The sequence below is a fragment of the Sciurus vulgaris genome, assembly GCF_902686455.1.
Source record: "Sciurus vulgaris genome assembly, chromosome: 4".
NCBI classification, from domain to species: domain Eukaryota; kingdom Metazoa; phylum Chordata; class Mammalia; order Rodentia; family Sciuridae; genus Sciurus; species Sciurus vulgaris.
Genome location: NC_136464.1, coordinates 58479815 through 58494749, shown reverse-complemented (window position 1 = coordinate 58494749; position 14935 = coordinate 58479815). Strand labels below are relative to the sequence as shown.

Here is a 14935-nt window from a genome sequence, read left to right as displayed (position 1 = left end):
TCGGGAAAGAGGTGAACGCAAGAGAAAGAATACAGGCGCCAGTCTTCGTACTCTGGCCAAATGTGCCTCCCCCAAAAAACTGCGAAGCGGTCCCCAGCTCCGGAGCCTCCCCGGGCGCCGGCGGAGCGAAGCTCGACCACTTGGTCCCAGGCCGCAGACAGTCGGCAGGGGCTCAGCCCGCGGAGGCGTGGGTGCGGCCTCTCCCGCCTTTCTTTCAAATCTCCCGCTACGTTCCCACACCCGGTCCCGCGGCGCTCACAGCTCCGCTGGCGCAGCAGCCTCCTCTCCGAAACTCTTCTCCACCAGCAGCTCCAGTTCGTTCAGCTGCTCCATCCCGGTCTCGGGGACTGCAAATAGTCACAAGGTAAAACCCGGGGAGCCAGGAGCAACTCAGAAAACTCAGAAGAGGTAAAGAAGCGCGAGTCTGCGCGGCACCATACGCATGCGCCGACCCGCCAAGGTCCCAAGTGACCTGCGCAGGGCCGCCCCTCCAGCGCCCGGCGCTTTCTAAGTGGACCGCCTCACCTGGGAGACTCCGGCCCCAGGCACTTTTGCTCCCTTACATCAGGCTTGGAAAAGTGGAAGTCCTCCCATCTAGCCAAGACCAAAGGCCCCTGCCCACCCTTCTTGACACCCCAGCCATGATCAAACGCTTGGTTTTCGTGTGAACAGAACCATTTAGAAATGCCCCAAACCAGGTGTCCTTGTTGGCTTTGCGAATTTTGTGTTCATAGGGAAACAACTTCTCCTTTTTGGCTGAAAAACTCAAGAGAAAATAGAAGCAGTTAGATAGGGACTGACCCATCATGCCAAGACTGAATCTAGAAAACTGCTAATATCTGCCCGTCGCATAACCTCTTTCCACTTTCATTAAAGATTTCCTCCTATCAATGGGCAATCATCTCACTTGTACTCAGGATTTCAAGGCCTCCAGCATTCTGAAGGGTGCTGCTTCGTCCATTACTCCCTCAAGCTCTTTTATCATCAATCTCACCCTCGCTATTTGTTTGCCTCCAAACTGTAGTAAGGGCCCATGTCTCCCATCTTTAAAAGCTGTTACCTTAGCCAGGCCCGATGGCTCACACCTACAATCCCACCAATTTAGGAGGCTGACGCAAGAGTGTCGCAAGTTCCAGGCCAGTCTTAGCAATTTAGCGAGGGCCTGTCTCAAAATTGAAAAAAAATAAAAATAAAAATAAAAAAATAAGGCTGAGGATGTGGTTCACTGGTAGAGCCCCCTGTCCAGGCTCCATTTCAATCCCTAGGGTCAAAAAATAAAAATAAAAAAAGTATTGTCTTGGGCTGGAGAGTTTAGCTTCATGGTAGAACACAAACTTGGAACATGCCTGAGGCCTTGGTTCCCAAGCACACCACCCCCCAGAAACTACAATTTATAGTCATTAACTGTAGTTGCCATGCTGTATAATGGACTCGTTCTTTCCTGAAATTCATTCCTTTTTCTGCATAGATTATATTATGAAGAATTTAAAAGGTATAGAAAAGTTATAATTTTAACTTTACAAACAGCCATATACAAATAATATTTTTCTCTTTGATTTGTCACATGTACATCTGTCTATCCATTCTTTTATCCATATCCATGAATTCAAGTTTGCATCATTTCAAAAGTGCAGACATCATTACATTTCATCCTTACTTTAGTGTACTTATGAATTAGAGTTCAATATTTGTTTATAGACCTCCTAAATTTATATAAATCTTAAACTTTACATAATATGCACAAATCTTATGTGTATCATTTGATGAATTTTGGCAAATGCAAATGTATAACCCAATCCTCTATTAAAATATGCTATTATCACCCAGAAAGTTCTCTCATGCCAATTCCCATGCCTATCCCTATGGAGAGGTGATCCTTAAACTTATTGTCACCAGAGATTAAATTTGTCTATTCTACAACTTCATGTAAATGCAAGCACACCGTATGTACAGTATGTACAATTTTGTGTCAGACTTCTCAGCATGTTTTTGTGGTTCATCCATTTTTTAAATAAATCAGCAGTTTGATTCTTTTTATTGCTGAACAATGTTGTTTCACAAATACACCATAGTTTACTTGGTCAATATCCTGTAGATGGACACTAACACTGTAGTATTTTATCAATTTGAATAAAGTTGCTACCAATTTTCTTGTATAAGTTTTTTTTTTTTTTGGTTCAGGGAATTGAACTCAGAGGGGCTTAACCACTAAGCCACATTCCCAGTCCTTTGATTTTTTTTTTTTTTTTTTTTTACATTTTATTTAGAGGCAGGGTCTCGCTGACTTGCTTAGAGCCTGGCTATGTTGCTAAGGCTGGCTTTGAACTCTTGATCCTCCTGCCTCAGCCTTCCAAGCCACTGGGATTACAGGTGTGTGCCACCACACCCGGCTTGTATAACTCTTTTTATGGCCATAAACTTCTATTTCTCTTGGGTAAAGAGAAACTGCTAGACTTTAACCAAAATGATTTTAACATTTTATATTACCACCAACAGTGTATGAGAATCACACTTTCTCCATACCCCATATAACATTTGATGCTATCAGTCTTTTTAGTTTTAATTTACATTTCCTAATCACTAATAATGTCAGGTAGTTTATCATGTCCCTGGTCATTTGCATGTATTCCTTTATAAAATATTCCTCTGTTTAAATCATTTGCTCATTTTTTAAAAAAATTGAATTGCCCCTTTAGTATTGAGTTGTAAGAAATACTTTATACATTATGGCTACAAGCCTTTTTTATTTCTGCAATCCCACAGTGCTGGGGACTCGAACCCAGGCCTCAAGCATGCGAGTCGGGCACTCTAAGTGATGCGCTATATGGCCAGCACTACAAGCCTTTTTTAGATACACATTTTGCAAATAATTTCTCTTAGTCTTCTCTTAGGTTGCCCATTCAGATTTTTTTTGCAGGGGGTGGGGGGTGGGCACAGTACTGGGATCAAACCCAGGAGTGCTTTACCACTGAGATACATCCCCAGCCCTATTTATTTTGAATTTTGAGATTGCTAAATTGCTGAGGGCCTTGCTAAATTGCTGAGCCTGGCCTTGAACTTTCAATCCTCCTGCCTCAGCCTCAAGTAGCTGGGATTACAGACGCATACCACCATGCCTGACTATTCATATTATTCATAAGGTATTTAGGCATTTGTGTGCTTTTTTGGAAGGGTGCTAAGGATTGAACCCAGGGTCTCCTGCATGTGCACTCTACCACTAGGACACACTCTCAGCCTCTTGCTTTATTTTTCCTTTAAGTATTCTTATTTATCCATTTTCTTCTATGCTTTTTGCTTTCTGTGATCTAAAGAATCTTTGCCAAACCCTGACTAATAAGATGTTCACTTATCTTTTTTTTGTGGGGGTGGGAGGAGAGGGGAGCTGCTATATCTATTTTTTCTTTTTCTCTTTCTTTTTTTGGTGAATCTGCAATAGTTTATACTTTATTGCCAAATATTAATTCACTGTCAAACTATGTTTTCTTTTCTGCTTGAAGCTTTTTTATTTGTCTATACTACATCTCAAATTGCTGAGGACAGTGGCACATGCCTGTAATTCCAGCAACTCAGGAGGCTAAGACAAGAGAATCCCAAGTTCAAGGTCAGCCTGGGCAATATAGCAAGATCCTGTCTCAAAATAAAAAATAAAATGAACTGGGGATATGGCTCAGTGATACAGTCCTCCTGATTCAATTCTTAGTACACTCCCCAAATACATCTCAGACTAATTTCTTTTTCTTCCCCTCCCCTTCTTTTTATCATTTTATTTTATGGTACTGGGAATTTAACCGAGGGGTGCTCTACCACTGAGCCACATCCCCACCCCTTTTTATTTTTTGTTTTGAGACAGGATCTTGCAGAGTTACTTGGGGCCTTGCTAACTAATTTTCTGAGGCTGGCTTTGAACTTACGATCCTCTTGCCTCAGCCTCCCAAGCCATTGGGATTACAGGTGTGCACCACTGTGCTCAGCTCTTCTTTGATTTTCTTTTTTATTTTAAAGAAGGAAAAGTTTATTTTGATGACTTAGAATATCAGCGGTTTCAGTCCATGCAGCTGCTTCCATTGCTTTGGGCCTGAGGTGAGGCAGAACATCATGGCAGGAAGGTGAGGAGGAAGAAAGCTGCTCAGCTCATGGATGCCAAGAAGGGGAAGAAGCTGAGGACAAAATGTAATCCTACAAGTATGCCCCCAGTGACCTACTTCCTCCAACCCGACCCCAACTGCTACAGTTTCCACCTTCTCCCAATGGTTCATTCAAATTATTAATTCATCAAATGGATTAATCCACTGATGAGGTTAGAGCCTTCATGATCCAATTCCTTCCCAACAGCTCTACCTCTGGTCATTGCTGCATTCAGGATCAAGTCTTCAACAAATGCACTTTGGGGGACATTCCAAATTCAACCTATAACAGAGATGTTCCATGTAAAAATAAATTTTGGTTACAAATTCAAAAGGCACAGCAAAACTATGCACTTCTTTCTTCCTTACATAGGCAGAGATAATACATAAAATTCAGAGGAATCTGAGAATTTTTATCACAATATGTACCAAATTTATCTGACCATAAAATATTCTCTTTCCTTTATTTTTATATCACAAGTTACTGTCATTCTATAGAACAAAACTTAAGGAGATTCTTTCTTTAAAAATTTAATTTTTTCCATAGGCTTTTAATATTTTAATTATATTTTTATAAGAAGGAAATTTTGTTTGAAGGTTCCATGTTCTTATTGATTTATTTTTTTGAGACATGAGGCATGGTCCCCTAAGTTCCAGAGAGCCTCCCAGATCAGACTCCCAAGTAGTTGGGACTGCAGGTACACACCACTGTGACCAGCAATTACTGTATCTATTGAAGGATCGTAATTTTTTTTTCTCCTTCATTCTGTTACTATGGGAAATTATACCATTGATTTCTGAATGTTAAACAATTTTGCATTTCCAGAATAAACTCAAATTGGTAATGACTTTTTTAATATATCACTGGACTTGAATTGCTAATATATTGGTAAGAATATTTCCATCAAGCTGTGCATCATGGTTACATCCCTGTAATCACAGCTACTCAGAAGGCTGGGGCAGAAGGATGACAAACTCAAGATCAGCCTCAGCAATTTAATGAGGCCCTCAGTAACTTAGTGAGATCATGTCTCAAGATAAAAAATAAAAAGGGCTAAAGCTGGTGTGGTGGTGCACACCTGTAATCCCAGCTGCTCCAGAGGCTGAGGCAGGAGGACCACAAGTTCAAAGCCAGCCTCAGCAATTTAGCAAGGTCCTAAGCAACTTAGCAAGACCCTGTCTGCAAGTTAAATACAAAAAGGACGGGGAAAGTGATCCAGTGAGTAAGTGCCCCTGAATCCAATCCCAGTACCAAAAAATAAATAAATAATAAAATAAAAAGGGGTGTGAGGATGAAGCTCAGTGGTACCTTGCTTGCCTAGCATGCAGAAGCCTGGGTTCAATCCCAGCACTGCAAACAATAAATAATATTCAAGAAATTTGACTCCCCTGCCAAAAATATTCAATAGCTTCCCATTGCATTTAGAATAAAAGACAAAATTGCCACACCCTATAGACTTCTACATGATCTGGCTTTGTGTGTTTGTGTTACTAGGGATTTAACCAAGAGGTCCCCTACCTCTGAGCTACATTCCCTCCCCCATTCATTATTTTGTTTGGAGACAGGGTCCCATTAGGTTGTCAAGGCTGATTTCGAATTGTGACCCTCCTGCTTCAGCCTCCTGTCACTGGGATTATGGGCATGTGCCATCATGCCCTCATGTTTTTGCCTTTGTCTTTTGTGTGTGTGTGTGTGTGTGTGTGTGTGTGTGTGTGTGTGTGTGGTAGCAGGGATTGCACCGAGGGGTGCTTAACCACTGAGCCGCATCTTCAGCCCTTTTTTCATTTTTTTATGTTGAGAAAAGGTCTCACTAAGTTGCTTATAGCCTCACTAAACTGTTAAGGCTGGCTTTGAACTCCTGATTCTCTTGCCCAAGCCTCCCAAGCCGCTGGGATTACAGGCGTGCACCATCACACTTGGAAGTGCATTTGTTGCTTCTCCTTCACCCAAAATGCTTCATTCACACGGGCCTTCAGACAATTCCCTTATCAAGCCAAGCTTTCTCCTGTGTTAAGGTTTTTGTATCTGCTGTTCTCTTCACCAAGGTCATTCTTCCCCTGCAACTCTTTCCCTGGTTGATTACTTTCATCATCTATTTGTTAGGTTATAGTATATAGTGCACATAAAGGAAACACTTCCTTGACCATTCTAAAGTGGCACCCTTGAGTATTTACTCCTTTGTAAGCACTTTCCACAAACTAGTCATTTTGTTACTAGCTTATGTTTATTAACATGCTCAAATGTATTGACATGCTTGAAGCAGGGAATGGTGGCACATGCCTGTCATCCCAGCAGCTTGGGAGGCTGAGGAAGGAGGATCATGAGTTCAAAGCCAGCTTCAGAAACCTAGCAAGACCCTGTCTCTAAATAAAATATTAAAAAAGGGCTGGCTAAGTGTTTGAGCTCCCCTGGGTTTAATCTCCAGGATCAAAAAAAACAACCCCTTGCCAAAAAAAAAAAAAAAAACAACAGACATGCTTGAGTTTCATCTGAACAGGACACTGTTGTTAGAATATAGCAACATCACTAAAAGACTAACCTCTAGATTAAGACTGGCTTGAATTTAAATCCTAGCTCTATCACGTATCGTGTGAACCTGGCCAAATTACTTGACCCTGACTCTGACTCACATCCATTAAAAAAAAAAAAAAAAATAGTATGTCTCATAGCATTATCATAGAAATTGTGTTAAGGCATCAAAATTGCTTAAAACAAGGCACTGTCCATGACAAGTCCTGAGGAAATACACGTGACTGTTACTTTTATTTTTTGGTACTGGGGATTGAACCCAAGGGTGCTCAACCACTGAGCAACAACACCCCTAGCACTTTTTATCTTTTATTTTAAGACAGGGTCTTACTAAGTTGCTGAGATCGGCCTCAAACTTGCCATCTTCCTGCCTCGGTCCCCTACACCACTGAAATTACAGGAGTGTTGTAGTGTGCCCGGCTATGGCTATTACTATTTATCACTGGTTTCTAGTCCCTAACAAAATATCTAGTATTCAAAGAAAAGGTCTGAGGAACTGTGAAAAGTGTGTAGCTGCTATACAAGTGTGTCAGGCAGTGCATTACTTGTATAATACAGGTTTTCTTATTTATCACTCATCTTGGCAAATTACCAATATGACATTTCTGTGAAAGAAAAGATATTATTTCTAACTTGTGATTTTCTTGGACTATTTGTGCTTTATTTACCCCAATTAGGACATAAGTTCTCTTAAATGGAACTGAAGCTTCCTTCTCCTACCAATAAACATTACTGAGCAGCTGTTATAGTGCCACATCCTCTGTTCCTTACTAGGGGCAAAGATATGATTCTGTCCTTGGGAAAACCAACTAGAGGGAAGTAGGTAAATAGATAGTCATCGTAAAGTGTAACCCATACTTTATTAGGGAGATACCCAGTGTTAGAAGTTATTGAGTGTCCAAATCAGCTTGCGTTAAGTGTTAACAGGCCTCCCAAGGGAAGTCCCCTACAGTGTTGATACAGTTCCTGGTGTACATATGGGGAACAAATGGATGTTCAGTACTCTGGTGGAAAATGGAGCAAGATATTATGTATACCCAGTAACCTCTCCACCTACACATGGGTGACAACTGAGAGTTAGGGGTGGTACCTCACTCATCAATCCTGACCAGACCGTGGACCCATTCCATAGACCAGAGAGCTACATAAAATGAAAGGCAGAAAAAGAGGCCTGGTGAGACAAAAAGAATGAAATTGGCAATCTTCAAATGGAAAATAAACTAAACTAGGAGTAGTGGCACACACGCGTGATCTCAGCTACTTGGAAGGCTAAGTCAGGAGGATTGCAAGTTTAATGAGGCTAGCCTCCACAACTCTGTGAGACCCTGTCCTAAAAATGAAAAAAAGAAGGGCTGGGGATGGAGCTCAGCAGTAGAGAACCTCTGGGTTGAATCCCTAGTAAAACACACACACACACACACACACACACACACACACACACACACACACAACCTAGCAAGATGCACTTTGAGTTATCTAACTGAAATTAATCAGATACAAAGTCATTGTTTTATTATTTTAAATATTCTTCCATTCTGATTGCTTATGTTTCATGCCTGTGCTTCAATAATATAAACAGTTAAAAGAAACTGTCAAAACAAGGATAAAATTTATTTTCAATACTCTGTGTATTCTATAACAGAAATAGAATGCAATTTTTTACTTAAAAATATTTGCAGTTCCCTTTTATTGATAACATAACAGATATTTATTTTATACATTTAAATTATCTCAAGATTTCATGACAACAGTTACCTATAGTGTGCCCCAGAAATGAAAATATACAAAATAGTTTTAGAAACACATGTGTTTCTACTGGCTGGTATACTACAAATCATACAAAGATACATATTTATTTTTAAAATAAAGACTTGAAAATGAAACCAGTTCATCAAATTTTTACCAAAGTATGACAAGAAATCTTTTATGCAAAAAATAAAAATTGATGCAGAAATAACACTTTCAACTTTTCTAGTGTCTTAAAAATCACATTAATTCTACAAATCACTATTTCTAAATATAGAATTTTAATTGTTCCCTGCCCATTTCTGTCATGCTTACAATAAAACATAAAAAGTGCTCTAAATACAATAAATGGAATTATTACATTTAAAACTTTTTTCTTAATATAAAAGATAACAATCAGACCATATCTTATTTTTCTACTTAACTTTATATTGTACTAAAATTACTTTACATGGAAGAACTACTTGATGTATCATCATGACATAATACCTTAGGCACATTCTTCGATACTCACATCTACATTAATGTATATTTCACAGTCCACTTAAATAAATCGTCGAGTAAATAGGAATGATCTAATAAGAACTTTTCTATAGTGCTATTCTTTTTGAGAACAAAGATATTCAGGTCTTATTATTACTGCCTTTGGGAAATACAATGAATTTAAAATTTTAAAAATACATGTAAATAACTTATGGGAACTGGTCATAACATTTGAGCAAAACCTGATGATTCTTCATTTATTGAGTGTGTGTGTCTCTCTCTCTTTTTTTTTTTTTTGCCATACTGGTGATTGACCCCCAGTGGTGTTCTACCACTGAGCGACATCCCCAGATCTTTTTTTTCCTTTTTTGAGACAGGATCTCCCTAGGTTGCCAAGACTGGCCTCAAACTTGCCATCCTCCTGCCTCAGCATCTACAGCCACTGGAATTACACGCGTATGCCAACTCTTAGCATGAGTTTTTACTTTTTTTGGTACTTGGGATTCAATCCAGGAGTACTTAACCACTGAACCACATCTCAGCCCTTTCAATTTTTTATTTTGAGACAGGGTCTCACTAAGTTGCTTAGGGCCTCACTAAATTGCTGAGACTAGCTTTGACCTTGCAGTCCTCCTACCTCAGCCTCATGAGCTACTACGATTACAGGTATGCGCCACCACACCCAGAGAGTCTCTACTTTTAAATACAACATTTATTTTACTAAAAAAAATGGAAAAAAAAAAAGTGTTCTTTTATCTAGTGAAGCAGAATTTTGAGAAGAAAAATAATAATAACTTCAATGTTGGCTATATTCTATAGAACTTAAAAATTCAGTTCTAATTGTTCTGCTGCAATGTAATCAAACCTGTTTATTTTAATAATATAAACAAAATGTTAAGAGTCTTTACAAAATCATGACTATAGGCTTGGAGTATCATTCAGTGATCAAGTGCATGCCCAGCATGTGCAAGGCCCTGGGTTCAATCCCCAACACCAAAAAATAAAAAATAAATCATGATTACAGTTAAAGGCTTTAACAGCCTTGTGTGAGGTGGTGGATCTGATGCCAGCACTGCAAAGAAGAAGATGAAGAAAAAGAAGAAGAAAAAGAAATTTGGAACACTATGATAAATCTAATGGTAACCCCTTAAACTCCATTTTAAGTTAGTTTTGATTTCAAATAACACTTTAAAATAGTCTCAAGTAACCTGATTATGATTAGCCATCATCAGTTAGGAATTTTTTTTCAGCGTTCAAAGGTATAATGTTTGGCATCAAAAAGGATGCTGGCATCTAAAAGCACTTTTGATTTGTGAATTTAAAAAAAATCAAGTAGTAATGCCAGTGGTTCCTGTGACAGGGTAAATAAATATCTCCCTTCAAGTAATGTTTGCTTCACAATTAAAGTAACGCTTCATTTTTATTTTTCCCTCTGAGAGTTTATTAAGGAAAAGAAACCACAAACCGCAAATTATTTTAGTTGAGGTGAAAAAACTGCTTCATAAGTTCATAGGTTGTAAAAGCCACTGCTTGAGAGGGAATACACCGAATGTAATTAAGAGATAAACCACGATATAATCCTTTTCGAATTCCATGGTGTCCATAGACATACTTCATAGTCTCCCGCATGGTACTGAAAGACAATGGTTAAATGATGACACCTCTCTGCCCATTCATAAAGAGACAATTTCAGGATCCATAATAGCATTTTAAAGAGTTAAAATGCCATGTTGAATAACATTGGAAAAATAAGTGTTATAACAAGCTAAAAGTTCACAATGAAACAGCAAGTCATTTTGATAAAGTTTAATATAAGCATTGCACATGGATCTGGAGGCTCATTAAAACAATACATTTTGGGGCTGGGGTTGTGGCTCAGTGGCAGAGCGCTTGCCTAGCACGTGTGAGGCACTGGGTTCAATTCTCAGCACCGCATATAAATAAATAAAATAAAGATCCATTGCCAACTAAAAAATATTTTTAAAAAAACAACGCATTTTGTTTGTACTATGTCTATGATGTTAACTAACAACACAATTTCAGAAATATTGAGGCAATCTCTATTTATGTTTATTTTTGCAATGCTGGGGATCAAACCCAAGATCTTGCACATGCTAGGCAAGTACTCTACCACTTAGCCCCCTCACTGTTCTTGTTTTTGTTTTTTGGGTTTTTTTGTTTTGTTTTGTTTTGTTTTGTTGGTTTTTAGAGACAGGGTCTCACTAAGTTGCCCAGGCTGGCTCTGAATGCATGATCCTTTTGCCTTAGCCTCTCAAACAAGCATGTGTGACCTTACCTAGCATAGCTCAACTTTTTAACTGTAACTAGCTGGTGATTATAGAACTAAAGATTGAAAGATTTTCAGATTTCAGCAATGAAGTCTTTCTTATTTCAAAGTTTCTTCCTTCCTTCCTTCCTTTTTTTTAAAGGGGGGAGTACTGGGAACTGATGAACCCAGGGCTCTTTATCATTGAGCTACATCCCAGTCTTTTTTATTTTGAGACAGAGTCCTTCTAAATTAAAAAGGCTGGGCTTTGACTTGAGATTCTCTTGTCTCAGCCTCCCTAGATGCTGGGATTACTGGCATGCACCATCACACCTGGCTCAGAATTGTTTCTTTCCTTTCAAACCAATATGTAGTCATTTTCTTTCCCCTTCAATAGGCAATCTTGAAATATTCACAAAACCGTTTGTGTGAACAAGGCAATCCAAGGTCTGAACAAATGTTTTGCTTTTCTTTTGAGGGAAAACATATGCCAAACTGCTATATATAAAGACTTGATTCCCAGGGAGGTGCTATGGGGAGATAATGAAACCTTTAAGAGGAGAGACCTAGTAAAAAGTCTTTTTGGATCATTGTGGGTATGTGCTCAAAAGGTATTATGGGGGGACTAGGGTTATGGCTCAGCGGTAGAGCACTTGCCTAGCATGTGTGAGGCACTGGATTCAATTATAGCACCACATACAAATAAATGAATAAAATAAAGGTCTATCAATATCTAAAAAAAATTTTTTTTAAATTAAAAAAAAAAAGAGCTGTGGGACCCCAACCCCTTCTACAATTTTTTTTTCTTCCACTTTCCAGCCATGAAGTGCATGGTTTTGCTGTCATGAATGCCTACCATGATGTACTGCCTTGCCACAGGTCCAAAGAAGAAAACAGAGCTAATCAATCATGGGCTGAAATTTCTCAAACCATGAGTCAAAAGAAACCTTTCCTTTTTATAAGTTGATCATCTCAGGTATGTGTTAAAGGGACAGAAAGCTAACACAAAACAGACTAATTCTAAATTTGTGTAGATTATGGAAAACTCCAGAACTATTCTAAGCAGTAATGATAGCCACTATCCACATGTATCTATTGAGCACTTAAAATGTGACAGTTCTAATTGTGATGTGCTATGAGTATAAAGTACATGCTGGATTCAACTACTTAGCAGAAATAATGCAAAACCTTGAACTGTTAAAATGGTAACATTTTGGAATTATTAGATGAAATAAAAATATCATAAAATAATTTTATCTGTTTTTGTATTTTTTAAAAATGTAGCTCCCAGAATTTTTAAAATTTCACATGTAGCTCTCTTTATGTTTCTATTTAATACAGCTGCTCTAAAATAAATAAAATATATTTTATAAGAGGATTGGGACTTAATTGAAAACAAAGTTACCACAGTATACTACAGGAGACAAAATGAAAGATATTGACTATTGATGAGACCAGACCTATCTTCCTACTTTCTTTAAAAAAATTACATTTTTTAAGCCAGGGGCGGTGGTGCACACCTGTAATTCCAGAGGCTCAGGAGGCTGAAGCAGGAGGATGGTGAATTCAAAGCCAGCCTCAGCAAAAGTGAAGTGCTAAGCAACTCAGTAAAACCCTGTCTCTAAATAAAACACAAAATAGGGCTGGGGATGTGGCTCAGTGGTTCAGTGCCTCTGAGTTCAATCCACAGTACCGAAAAAAAAAATTTTACATTTTCTAAAAATACAATAACATATGGAGAACTTACAGGCACTTTTCAAATTCTGGCAGAACAGTTCCTAGTTGCATTCTTCGACGAGTTACATCAAATGGGTATCTAAAGGAAGAAAAGGCATAAAGACTTATAAACATAACTTTTCATTTTCTATTAGTTTACACTGAATGCAAAGCCCCATACACACTAGGAAATAAAATGTGTTCTCTTATTGTTTTCTCCAATTTGGGAATCAGGAGATAAGCCCATGAATAAAATCAATTAACTATGCAATGGTCTTCTTTTTCTCTTTAAAGGATTTCTCTCTCCCGTTATCACAATATCAAGTTCTGTTCACTTATTGAAACTAAATTTAATGCCACTTCCTGAAGAAACAAACTGGGTGCTTTTCATTGTTGGAACCCTCACATAGGGTTTCTCAACTTTGGCACTACTGACGTTTTGGATCATTCTTTGCTGTACGTCTGTCCTATGTATCCTAAGAAGTTTAAGTGCCTCCCTGATCTCTACCCACTATATGCCAGTAGCACTCCCACAGTTTTGACAACCAAAAATGTCTTCAGACATTAACAAATGTCCACTGGAGTCAAAATCACCCCAGGTGAGAACTACTACCTGAAGAACATTCAGCAAGTCCCCTTGAATATAGCAGACTAACACAATTGTTTTAAGAGATAAACTAATTATACAAATAATTGCATTTCAAGGGCAGAGAGAATTATAGCATTGCCTAAAAATTATATATGCAAAAGTAATCTCTTTTTAGCAGTGGTACTCCAGGTGATTTTTTTATAAAAAGACTTTTACTTTGCTAGTACTGACTACCTGTGTTCAGTACTGTGCTAAACAATTTATGTTCAATATCTCATTTCATCTTTAAAACAAGTGCAGGAAGTAAGTATTATTATTCCAATACCAAGATTAAAATCACTGAGTCTTGGAAACATCCTTCAGTTTCACAAAACTGCTTTCTACTTTCCTATTTCAAGTATTCTATGGAATCTGATATGCACAAAATTATAATAAAACAGTAATACACTTAATACATATTTAAATTCATTACTAAAAAACAAAACAAAACAAAACCAAAAAACACCCACACACCAACCCTGCAACATAAGAAATAACATTACCAGTAGTAATGTATGCACTATGTATGTACTTCAATAGCATCTCTAGGAAATACTTATTAATGGGAGGGGGAAAAAAGGGAAAAAATGTATGGGAATAAAGACACTGAAAACCTCAACTGCAGAATTGATTTCCAACCTGAAAAGATGTGGGTAGAAAGAACTGATTAGTAGGATCAGACAAGCTGACAAAGTCCAGAACAAGGGGAATAACAGTGGGAAAGAAAAAACATCATTCTAAGCAACGTTCTAAAGTAAAATAATGACAAGGCATAGTGGCTATCTAGATATATATGATGTGGAAAATGATTTATTAGGACTAGTAGATGGGTGGCCATCAATAACAAATAGGAAAGTTGAGGGCTGAGGACAAAGAGGAAGACAAGAAGGAATATTTGTTTCTTTTTGTTTTGTTTTGCTGGAGATCAAACCTACTGTCTCAGGCATGCTAGGCAAGCACTCTACAGTTGATCAATGCCCGAAATCCAAAAAAGGTAATATTTGATTTCTAATTTTTGCTGATGGCAGAAGACCAAGTAGAATCTAAAAGCTTGCTGGAACTGTAATAGGGAGTCAGTAATAGAGGTTTAAATATATCTATACAGAGGCGACCATTAAAAAAAACCACTAAGATGCTGGGCATGGTGGCACACGCCTGTAATCCCAGTGACCTGGGAGGCTAAGACAAGAGGATTGCAAGTCTGAGACCAGCCTCAGCAACTAAGGGAGGCCCTAAGCAACTTAGCAAGACCCTATCTCAAAATAAAAATATTTTAAGAGGCTACGGATGTGACACAGAGGTTAAACACCCCTGGAATCAATCTCTAGTACCAATACATACATACATAAATACATAAATAATGAATAAATAAATAAAATCATGAAGATGAACAAGCTGTGCTACACAGGGTGAGAAGAGAGGCTGAAGTCTAGTTTGTTGTA

At 38.2% G+C, this 14935-nt stretch overlaps 1 protein-coding gene across 15 annotated transcripts in view; it reads right to left on the bottom strand.

Moving 5' to 3' along the window:
• SLC25A16 (solute carrier family 25 member 16) overlaps positions 1-14935 on the bottom strand; it is an 89750-nt gene that overhangs the window by 38920 nt on the left and 35895 nt on the right. For 3 of the 15 annotated variants that reach the window (XM_079135744.1, XM_079135749.1, XM_079135751.1), the window contains one exon: positions 12897-12965. In XM_079135744.1, the coding sequence (XP_078991870.1) occupies positions 12897-12965 (69 nt within the window). The other 12 variants (XM_079135756.1, XM_079135747.1, XR_013763106.1 and 9 more) reach the window with 11 other exon arrangements.